Source organism: Gambusia affinis, linkage group LG08 (genome assembly GCF_019740435.1).
Source record: "Gambusia affinis linkage group LG08, SWU_Gaff_1.0, whole genome shotgun sequence".
NCBI lineage: Eukaryota > Metazoa > Chordata > Actinopteri > Cyprinodontiformes > Poeciliidae > Gambusia > Gambusia affinis.
In genome coordinates this window covers 30,216,361-30,228,369 of record NC_057875.1, presented here as the reverse complement: position 1 = coordinate 30,228,369, position 12,009 = coordinate 30,216,361, and the positions used below count along the sequence as shown (strand labels likewise).

The window sequence follows — 12,009 nt, the reverse complement described above, 5'->3', positions numbered from 1 at the left end:
AACGGTGCTTGGAAATGGTAATTTTTCCATGACAGTTACATTATTAGCGCATTTGTGAATTAGTGGAAGTGTTACGCATGTCATTTAACTTAACTTAAACACCGTAGGTACCGGTTTATTTAACTTAAACACACTGTAACAACAATGATTTTGCCTATGACATGTCACTTCAGCCAATAAAGATCTCAAATCCTAAAATAATCACCCAGTGCCATGCTGTTTCCAAAGCGTCTTTCTGTTCAAGGTCATCTGTTTCCAAACCTGTATTTGCTCAGAAATTTCTCAACTGCATTTTGTCACAATTTGTCCTAAAGTTCCAGAAAACGTGATAATAAAACAAGGACATGCCATTGTCTACCGATGATCACGTTTTGTGAAAAACTGTATGAATTTGGTATGAAACTGAAAAACTTCAAAGCCCTTTAAAGTGCATTGGAAACAAACACAGCATCAGTTTATATTGTTGTGGTTTTTTATTGATATATTATTCTCTTTTTTTATAGTGTTAAGATTTTGTTTTCACCTCAAAGATTACACTGAAAAAGAGACAGTAGTTGGAACTCCGTCCTCTCCACATTAATATGGGTTCTTGTAGGTATGATCCATGAGGGCCATCAGAGCCAGCCAGGTCTCCTGAGCCGTGGGGATGATCTGCCTGGCAGGCAGCAGGAAGCCATAGGTACCAGTGTCCCTTAGCTCAAAGGTGTAGGAGTACTTGATGCCCTGTTCATATGTCCAGTCAACAGTAGAGCCACTGGCTCGATCTGGGATTAAAACAAAGATTTTAAGTCAAGGAGAGCCATTGAATTTAAAAGAGCAGCTTCTTAAATTCATGAACATGGACATTGATATGGTGTATTTTCTTTCATTTGCTCAGCTTTTACAATGTGCATGTCTTAATTAAACATGTACACCTTTACACTAACAGTAGTCCATATCTGTTGGTTGTGATGCTAAAACTTACAGATGACGTTGATGATGCTGCCGTATCTGTAGCGAGTGCCGTACAGGGAAGCCAGGTTAGTGATTGCTTTCCCTGCCAGAGCGTGCTGCAAAGACACAATAGTTCTGCTTACGTTTCACCGATTATCATTAATCTTTTTGTCAAAATTCTGATGCATATTCTGCAGGCTGGACCCTTTACACTTAAGCAATATGATGAAAATACTATGGTAAAAAGTCTTAATGTTTTCTTTATTTATTCTTTTTTACAAAACCACTGTTGAGAAACACATTTGCAGTTGTGCTGTTAATATTTTGTGCTCTCTGTTTCCTAAATCAACAGCTGTTTTATAAGGTTTGAACATAGAGAGGGATTTGTGATGATTCCTTTTTGATTTAACCTTCTGGATTATAATCATGCTAAAGGTCATGATGCCAATATATTTTCAGTTTATTGATAGATTTAAAAAACATGAAAAGGTTTTCCAAAATCTCCTGGTATATTAAAGTTTGCAATGCAATGCCAAAGTTTCCAGCAACACAGACCCACAGCCTTACAGTTCCTCTATCGTGCTCAATTGGTGGATGTTGAATTTATAAATGTATCTTTAACTCTCACCAGACAAACCTGAGGTCTTTGTTGCAAAAAAAAAGCTCAATCTTAACTGCTTTACTTCTTTTGTTTGTTCATTTTTGTGCCTGTTCTCCTTCTCACTAAGTAAAGCCCTTATGTGTGAATCTGTGCTGCTGCCACATGGTTCCCTCCATTTATCATAAAGAGTCAGTCATTTTGTCATAGAATTAGATTTGCTTTGTTGGTGAAAATCACAACTCTATTGTTCCCATTTCCAGACTTATGAAAATCAACACAAGGTATGCTTTTAAGAAGCATATATATGTCCCTAGACATACATGTTTGTATGTCTGGGGAACAGGAAGTTATGGATTGGTTGTTAAAAGTTTCTAGATATCAGCCTCAAAAGGCTGAGGAAAGATGAAACATCCTTGATATTGCAGTTGTTGGGTGTCTATAAGTAAATGTACTGAACTAATTAAATAATGAAATAAAGGGTGAATTTTTAGCTAATAAATGAATTATGTGATGCGTATTGATGATTTTGATGATGGCACTCAACAAAACATAATATTTGTGACTAGTTTCTTATTTGAAGACTGTATGTTGTGTTTATGACTTTTTATTTTTGTGCTTATATCCTGTATAGCACTTAAATGTGCTATACACATAAACTTGATCAATTAATTAAAGTTTAATTAAAGTTTAGGACATTGTGAAATTATGCCACTAAAATACAAGATGAATTTTTTAGACATCTTTTCCAAGTATGTCAGTATATGTAGAGGTGCTCTAGAATTCCTAAATGTTTAGTTCCATGGAGAGTTTTCATTTAGGTCAAGTTTCAAAGTCCATACAGAACTGTATGGTAATTTACTGTAGTACAGTGTGGAAAAAAATAAAACTGCCACAGAGGAGTTTTTTGTACCAGCTCAGCCTGGTCCTTCACTGGAGTGTTGGTATAGCCGTAGGGATACAGGAGCATCTGAGAGTACGAATGGATGGAGATGAAGGCCTTGATGTTGCCATGGGACTTCACAAAGTCCACGATGGACTTAACCTCAGACTCAGAGTTAGCTCTCGGTCCATGGTACGTCTCTGAGCAGGGGTTGCTGCTGGCTCCAGGCACTAGGAGGTACATGACAAACACAGATACCTTAAGGCATTAAACTTCTTACATGTGGCTGATTCTTTACTTGTGATGACAACCAATTGAACAGGTGTAACTAATAAAGTTGCCTGTGAGTCAGTACAGCAATTTTCAACAGTGCAAATGTGCAAAATAATGTTTTTTGGGTACCCTCTGGCAGTGATGGCATAGTTACTTTTTCAAAGTAACTTTAATTGGATTACTGATTACTCCTTGAAAAAGTAACTTAGATTACTGACTACTTGATTTGGAAAGTAACTAAGTTACATTAAAAATAACTTTTTAGTTACTTTCAGCAGCTGCTAACAACAACGCTCCACCTCCTGTGAAAATCACACTGAGCTTCGTCAATTCTTAATTGTCAGCTATTTTATAATGGCAACATCAACAATGTGTCTCTACTGATAAGGTTGAACTGAAGAGGAGATTGTACAAAAAAAAAAAAACAGTACAAAAAAAAAAAAAAAACTTGAGTAATTTTGTGGTCCACTGTTGTCTGGAAAACTCTAAGAAGGATTTTAATCCCCCCTCCCCCTCCCCCCAATGTCCAGGTTCTGCGTTACGGCCCTGCGTTTGATGTCGCAGCGCACAGATCTCCTCCTGCAGCTCCACAACTCAGATGGCTGCACAGATTTGTGACACTTATCTTAATATTAATAATTATAGTGGCATTAAGTTGCCATTATAATTATTGGCAACTATGGACACGTTCATTCGTGGCTGTTTTCACGTTTATTGTGCTGTTCATATTGGTCTAGATGTTTGCAGTTTTCTGGAGCGCAACGCGAAGCTCGACGTCATTCAGAGGTAATATATTAACTTGACATTAACAAAGACACCGCGGGACGGATCATCCAGGAAATGATGGACAGGGAGAGACTGAGTAAGACTACCTTAGTACCGCATTACAAATTAACGCGTTACTGACATCACTGCCCCCTGGTGGTCGCATTGACAAATAACCTGTGACAACCAATTGGCCAAGATGAAAACTGTAAATCTGATTCCTTATTTCAGTGGGAGCAAACAGGTCACCTAGCATGCATCTGAAAATAATAGATAGAAAATAAAGATTTTACATCCAAATCCAGCATCCCAGTTCCTGTTGGGATCAACTCCATAGCAGGAATATCCAGGATTGGGCTTCCTTGTCTTTCGCCACATACGGTTCTAAAAACATATGATAATTAGTTGGAGTTTTGGGATTTTTGATGTCCATGACTAATGTTTCTCTCAAGATGTCTTGGTAAATAAATTGACTGGTTTACAGAAGTGTGGGTAAAGTAGTAGCCATCAGGGTTGGTTGCAATCTCCAGGAATATGTCCATGTTGTTCAGGATGGTGGTGAGGGTCGAGTCTTTTCCATAATCTGTCACAATCTAGTGGCAAAAGCCAAGGAGACATTGTCAATGAAAACACTGACATTTAGGTGTTCAGGTAGCCATAGAGACAAGAATGAATCACCTTCTTGGCGAACCACAGCCCACTGGCTTGAGTGACCCACTCCCTGGAATGGATTCCAGTGTCGATCCAGATAGCAGGACGATTGCTTCCACCAGTGCTGAACTAAAGAGTCGGACATGGGAAGAGAGGGACAGTAGCAGTGATGGTAGAGTATTTGTTTTGAAACTTTAGAAGATGAACATTGCAATTCCTGGAAAACTAAAACCTAAACTAAATTAGACTGTAGAGTTTGTGTCTGTGAACATCAGTTTTCAAGCCTTGTGACAGAATCTCAAATAGACTTGGATCTTGACTTGGACTGATCTTTCATCTTTTCACTCTCGAGACCAGATTTTTGAAGTGTTCGACCAATAGTTGTCCTGTAGAGAGATGTCCTACCCTGAGCACAGGATCTCTGCAACTCTGAGTTGAATGAGGTGGCTGATAATGTCAATCCAAAAATTGGAAGTGTGGCCAACAGACACTGAATGTCTTTGTTCACTTCCACAGCTGCCATTCCTAAAATTGCAGGCAGACTACAGTTCACAGGAATTCAATTACTTGTGGCAGAGCTTTCAGCAGTGTTGCCTTGCACCAAGACTTAGTCTGCATGAAGATTCTACTTTTTCTTTGTGCACACTTAAGTTGTTCTTTAACAGTCCAAACTGATGCTTGTTAGATAAATTAACATCTCTTGCTCTTAGGTTTGAGAGTCAACATTACTAGTCTTTTAATCTGTGTGTGTCCGTGTTACCCTAGGATAAAGAAGCAACATTTCTAGAATTGTGTTTTGCACATTGAATCAGATAGCCACCAGCTCCTCTAGCTGGTGCAGTCATTGCATAAATGTCTGGATGTACTATTTTTAATTTCACTGTTGCTTTTAGTTAGTCTATCACACAAAATCCCAATGAAATCCTTTGAAGTTTGTGGGGTAAAATGGCATTGTGTCAAACAGTTCAAGGAGTAAATATAGTTTTACAAGCCAGTCCATCAGCTACTTCAGTTCAACCACTTTTACTTCACATTCTGGCAACCTCTCATGAGGAGATGTTAAACATTCCAAGGGAAATCCTCTAGATGATTCTTTACCTTGAGCACATTAAGAGGACGCCCCTCATAGCTCTGACCAATCACTATCTTGCTGACCAAGTTGGGATTCTCAGCAACCAGCATGTCCTGGAAACTGTAGATCTGAAGGAATTGAAAAATGTTCAATCTCCATTTAACAGCTCAAAACACTCAGTACTGGCTTATCTACATGACAATCATCTTAGTGCAAAATGTGCACACGAACCTCACTAAGAGTGTGATAGTTGGCATAGTCGAAGCTGTCAGTGTTCCTTGGTTGAGCGAAACGAGCAGCAGACTCCATCTGTTCCTTCTCCATATCCAAGATGGCCTAAGAGAGCAAATACAACTCATAGTTATATTCTATTTAGAAAAATGATTCAGTGATCCTAGATTAGAGGGGAACATCAAGGTCTGGTACCTGGACATCTTCAATCATGGTAGAGTAGTCAAGGTCAAGGCTGTCCAGGTAACTCTTGAAGGACTCCAGGGTGTGAGAAGGAACTCTAATGTCTACAGGGTGGGACACACCAGTCACCCCCATCCAGACATCCAGCTGAAATGAAACATTAAAAGAGGTACAAATACAGTTTGAAGACTCACAATATTCATGGATACTCTTTACCAAAAATATGATGTCTAGTTAATGTCAGTAGGATATAATAACCTCAAATTCCATCATCTCCTCCAGGTTCTTAACAAGAGACAGCTGGAGCTCATTCTTTGGGATGATGCGAAGCACCTGGTGTCTATAAATGAGAGCAGAAGAACGGAAATATTACTAAAATATAATCACGAAGCTCATCCTCTGTCTTGAGTAATGGCATATGTCTGAAATAGAAAGTCTTCACATATCATCTATGCTTGGTCCTCCACTATTACAAGAAAAAGGCAGTTTTGGATGCCTTTAATTTACTTTGACTTACTTTTTTCTGCAAGGGAAAGCATTCTAAAACTTTCAAAAGTTTCATACTGAACTTGTGATCTAAAGGAAGGCATGTGAAATGTCAGGGACAGTTGTGTTTCTGTATGTGCAGTAATTACATTCCTTTCAAACTGCATAGAATCCTGCATGGTTGAGCAAACTCTAGGTATGGAGAAAAAAATGCTTAAATGGGCAAAGTCCCACCTTCTAAACAGTTTCCATCTGTTTTTTTTTTTTAAATAAGGTCAAAGAGTCTTCTCTTTTTCTAGCCCAAAAATATTAATTAAAACTGGGATATTTTAACTCCTGTTCAAATTTTGTTGAAACAAAAACTTTGAAATTCAGCTTTGGTAGGTCTTTTGATCAACACCAGATCAACCAGTATCCTCAGTCAATCCAAATACTAATTGATCGTCAACATTTAAATTCAATGTAACCTATGAAATATTTCTAAGTTTTCCAGGTTTCTGAAAAAGGACAAGAAGGTTAACAACCATCAATCAACCAATCAGTTCCTGGTGAGAAAATTTCACTATAAGCTTCACCTACTGTAAGAAAATTTGGTTATATGACGACAACAAATCACACCTATAATCAGCAAGTTAGAGGTCATAATCTGCGACAGTTTAAGATTAACCGGTGCAAATGGGAATCAGAATTAACATAAATGGAAATAGCTCAACCACAAACATTTCACAACATACCGTGAAATAAAATTTAAGCATCCCTAAGGCTTCTAATCTCCAATGTAGGAAAAAATACTTAAATGAAAGGTAAGGATACACATATGTTTAAGTACATAGGAGAGAAATATTTTCTTTAGAGTTATGAAACGGAAAAAGGCTATGCATGTACTTGGGTTCCATAGTTGATCAAATACCTCCCAGAAATGGAATCTACCTTATTATTATTATTATTATTATTATTATTATTATTATTATTATTATTTACAGTTAAATAGGCTGCACCTCCTTTACAGCTGATAACGTCTTATTGGGCAGCAGTGGACATACCACTTCAGTCCTGAGGTCTTCTAATGACTACTAAAGGTAAATATGTAGTTCCCTGTGATGCTGTGAAGACTCACCCCTCAAAGGTCTCCTTGGCAAGAACAGCAACAAACAGAGCGGTGAATGCGATCAGACCCCTCATCGTGACCATCTGTGTGAAACTGGTCATGGTCAAAGCTAGCCTTTTATGGCGAAGCGTGCGGGGTCATGTGTGCTCACCTCGACCTTGCCCTGTGTCAGAGGAGTGTCACCGGCTGCTCCCGTTCCCAAGCCTCCTTTCACATGCTCGCATGCTTTTTTTTGTTTTGGAGAAGTATTTCTTCAGTTTTCACAAAGCAAATAAGCTATTTTATGCTTTACAACAGCTAAAGTAGCAAAAATGTTTCCTTCCGTCATTCTTTTAAGAGCTTCTCGAGTCATTTATTTCTTTGTTTACTGAGCAACGTTTAGTTTCATTATTTTTTCACCTTTTTATTTGTCTTCTATCTGACATTTCAGTGAAACATTTAGTGTAACCTTGTCATTGTTTCAAATTCTTAAGTGTGCGCATAACGGAGTGGAGGACCAACAAAGCGATCCAGTGGGCCTTTGTTGCTACAACCTGCAACAGACCTGTCCAGGGTGACCCCGCCTCTCGCCCGGAACGTAGCTGGAGAGGAACCAGCAATCCTCCTGACCCCACTAAGGGACAAGGGTGAACAGAAAATAGATGGATAGTTGCTACAACGTGTTGCTCAGTATTAAACCACCGCTGTACACAGTCTGTCTCAGCTTCCTCTCTTTCAATTTAGTGAAGCAGCATCAAATTCTGGTAAAATATTTTATACAGTCTGAGTCAGCAGAAATGCAATCTCAGTAAGAACCAATTAACTGTGTTTTTAAGTGCATAACTCACCACTTGATTATGAACATTAAAAGCTATGCAGATGATGAATGTTTGTTAAAGTTTATTAAAGTAACAAATGATAATTCAAAAACTTGGACCATTAATTAATTTTACTGATATGGCTTCCAGTAGATTGTATCAGTTTCAAGAAGATGACAAGATTTATGTATTGTATTAATATCACTATCTTGAAATTTCAAGTGAAATTTTTTATATTGAAAATATTTACTAATATAACCGGTAATTAATTTATTACTCCTTATGCTGATTATTCTAATGATTAATTACAGCACAAAACACAAAATCTAACTAATTATTGGTTTATTCTAAAATGATTTGACATCATTTTAGATACAGACAAAATCAGACATTGACATACACTAAATAAAGACAGACACATTTTTCCTCAATCTCTGAACCTAAATCTGAATTTATTTTTCTTGTTCTTTCTTAATTGGAATTACCAAAATGATATGATTTGCTAAATGCTAATTTTAAAAGAATTTTATCCTAAGTCTAGATTTCTATAGAATGCCCTCACTATGGTTTCTGGCATTTAGCAAACAAAATGTATGGTTTCACCTGTAAATAACTATTAAATTTCATCTAATGAGACATGTCTCTAAATTTTAGACCCAGCCTGATGTGAAAATGTTTATGTAGCCTTTGTTATCCAAAGTGTTTTGACTGCAGAAAACAACCTGAATCAAGAATCAGTGTCAAAAACAATGTCAAAAGTTTATCTTGCTACACACAGAGATAGGATTAAACTTTGATGGAACTATAAAGATTCAATTATTTAGATTTTTTTTTGTATAAACAGTTAATACTTCACCCGACTCATAAAGTGGTGGATCAGCCTTATTCCAGTCATATATGTTTCAGAATCCTTGACATCTTTTCCAATGAAATTTGTCTTAGATTTCTTCTTGCCTGTTTTTTTAAATTTTGCGTTGGGTTTTTTCCCCGCATTTATTTCCCCCAAAACTAAGTCAGCCAAGCTGATAAGCTACAATAAGTAAATAGTGTAATGGGAAAAAAAAAAAAAAAAAAAAAGCAGCTGCAAGATTCACGTAGCAGAGAAGCAGAAGGTGTTCTTGGTCCTCGTCTAAACAGGAAGTCCTCATGACCTGCCGTCACACGCTGATAAAACAGGTTTTTGACTTTGCAGTTACGTGGCTAACTAGTAACTGGTGGCTGAACGATACAGGATTCCAGAGAGTCATAAAAATGACTTGGACCTATGAAAATGACTAGTCTCGTTACTCTGAGCCACATTTTAATCCAGTGGTGATGCAGAACATGGGAGTAGATGTGTGTATACTGAGCATCCTGAATAAAACACAGGTACTGTGGATATTTAAGCTTGTTTCTGAAGGGAGACAGTGAGGAAAAACCAGAAGAGGCAAGTTCAACTTTAGTCATTATTAGCAGAGTATAAACATGTTTTGTTATACAATTTCATATATGCTGGAACATCTCTTTCAAAAGGTTAAAAAGTAATAGATATAAAACAAATAACCTTGTAAATGTGGCAAAAATATTATCTACAAGCAACATTAACATAATAACTAAATATACATCTCATGCAATAAATAGTTAAAATAAAATATAGATTCTGTGATTGAATACTGAGCCAGACAACAATTGGCTCTATGTGTTCATTCAAAAATCTAAAAATGTGTCAGTTTTGGGTGGAAAAAATAAAAATATAGCTGTCTGTGGGAAAAGCTGAACAACAGCACAATCCAAAAAAAAAAAGATAATAGAAAAAAAGAAGGCTGGACTGCTGGGACAGGAAGCATGTTTTCAGACAACCTGCAGGAGCATTAAAGCCTTTTCCCTGGTTGTGCTTAGAAAACTTAGAAAAAGAAGATAAACAGAGGATTCAGGAAGTTTAGAAATATCCTACAGATATTTCATCAGAGTTGCTGAACCTGGACTCCACACTCACATATTATCTACTCATATCTCTAGGCACCAAATGGTAGAAACACTTTCATGCTTCCACCCACTGAATTACTTTATCTGCATCTTATTTGGGCGACTCCAATATTTACAAAACTTTGCCCACCTGGTGCCATGGCAACAGTCCAAGGCTTCCTTCAGATCGGTTGCATAATTCTTCTTCTAATGTACAGTGTAACTGTCTTCAACTTCACTTCTCTCTTCTGACACTGGACTGCTCTCTGTTCCTCACACCAGACTGAGAGCGTTTGGTGTTCCACTCCCTGCCCTCTGGAATGCTCTTCCTGTCTACAGCTGCAGCACATCATCCCTGGACACATCATGCACATCCCAAACAATGTGTGTCTGCTGAAACATCTAAACTAATGCAGTTTCCTCTGCCTGTGGAAAGTTTCTCCTCTCGTCTTTCTGGATAATACCCAACAATTAACAAGATCTTTTGTATCTCAGATGACATAGAGCGGGCTTAGTGAAGAAGGCTGCTGATAAAGCTAGCTTGTCTTCACACCGATTTCTTACTTACAGATGTCTTTCAACAATGTCTGTGCACCTTCCTCTCTTCCCCAAACTTACCAATAGTTGACCTATCAATAGCTTACATTGCCTGAATGTTGGATTGCTACACCTCCTCTAAAGTTACTATTAGCCTTTTGGTTACTTCTCTGACAAATGCTCTCCTGCCTGGCTTGTCATGTTAGTAGGTTTGCAGTTATGCCATACTCCTTACATATCAGATAATGAATTGAACATATGCTCTGTGAATCATTGAAATCCTGGAAACTATTGCATGACATGTCTAAACTTTAAATTTATGTACAACTTTACCTCAAACCTGCTTAGTTCCTTGGTCTTTGGGATTCTGTTAATTTCCTTATGCTTTCCAACAAATCTTCAAAACGTTCACAGACCAGTTGCATTTATACTCAGATGAAATCTCACACCGATGGACTCTCTTTGTAAAGTGTATAGTGTACGACATACTTTTCAGTTTGTTTTGTAAAAAAAAAAGAAAAAAGTAAAAACCATGTATTGTTTTACTCTTGATTGCACACTCATCTAAGTTTTGCCAGGCATTACTGGAACAAGAGTTCCTTATTGAACGGTGTTTCACCATGTATGACTTGTGAGGGCGTGACTGTCATTTCCTCTGACAGGGGCAGAGGAGGCACTTACAGGAAGCTGCTAACCACCACTGTTTCCTGTCACTGAGGCAACCCAGCAGCTGTTCCCCAGAATGTTTCTATCGTAGACTGTGAGTTGTAACAATGACCGGAAAAAGCAACATCACAAAACACGCCAGCTGGGGTGTGTGGTTTTTGGAATATTTGATTATGCGCTTTAAAACTAGAATTCTTTGAACAGAGTTTTTGTTTTAATCTGCAACAATTGCGAATCACCTGTCAGCATGCCAACAAATACATTGGTATTATTTTAAAACGTCACATTTTGGAAATAAATTTATATTCATCAGCGGGTTGAGTGCGCAAGAGGACATTTCTTTTTGCCATGCTGTGACCACGCCCCTCTGAAGATGTCTTTGTTCCTGATAGGTTTAGATACAAATCTGGCAAAGCGGAAGCACCCTCTCACAATCGCTGGAAGAAAAGTGAACGGGACCTTTGGAAGAAAGGATATTCAAGACTAAAAAGATGCTACCGGAAATACAAATATCTGGCGTTCACAATAAAAACCAAAAATGATTAGGAAAGGAAATAAGTGTGAGATAGTAACTCTTTAACAGATATTTATCAAACTTGCTAAATACTGTGTCTACTAAATTGTGCACAACTATTTTTCTTAAGAATAATAACAACAATAATATTAAAAATGGTAATAATTTAAACTATTTTTTCATCATTAATATTTCCTATGCACTGTTTTGTTTAATTTAAATTTAGTTGTGTTAGTTAGACCAATGGAAAAGTGTGTGTATCAGTGACTGAACTAGGACTGTGATTCTCTGTTGTACAATTTGAAGACAAAAGTTTTTTGGTTCTTTTGGGATGAATGACATAATTGTTTTCCCACTATCACAGAATT

The 12,009-nt window shown here is 37.5% G+C and overlaps 1 protein-coding gene across 1 annotated transcript; it reads right to left on the bottom strand.

Annotated features, from left to right (window-relative positions):
* Positions 1 to 458: 458 nt before the first annotated feature.
* Positions 459 to 7,298, bottom strand: cpa5 (carboxypeptidase A5). Its single transcript, XM_044125758.1, has 11 exons — positions 7,193 to 7,298; positions 5,848 to 5,929; positions 5,602 to 5,736; positions 5,407 to 5,511; positions 5,202 to 5,303; positions 4,131 to 4,232; positions 3,935 to 4,045; positions 3,746 to 3,836; positions 2,445 to 2,644; positions 965 to 1,049; positions 459 to 764 (listed from the first exon to the last, which is right to left on the bottom strand). The coding sequence occupies exons 1-11, from the start codon at positions 7,282 to 7,284 to the stop codon at positions 577 to 579; spliced, it is 1,293 nt and encodes a 430-aa protein (XP_043981693.1). The 5' UTR covers positions 7,285 to 7,298; the 3' UTR covers positions 459 to 576.
* Between the last annotated feature and the right edge of the window lie 4,711 nt (positions 7,299 to 12,009).

Bases quoted from the DNA above. Each gene is read 5' to 3' on its own strand.
- cpa5 (XM_044125758.1), bottom strand. From the start codon at position 7,284: ATGACCAGTTTCACACAGATGGTCACGATGAGGGGTCTGATCGCATTC. The intron at 5,304-5,406 runs GTTCGTGTGCAC...CAATTCCTTCAG, and splicing joins ACTATCACACTCTTAGTGAG to ATCTACAGTTTCCAGGACAT. The intron at 2,645-3,745 runs GTAAAATCTTTA...TGTACCTCCTAG, and splicing joins CTGGGATGCTGGATTTGGAT to TGCCTGGAGCCAGCAGCAAC.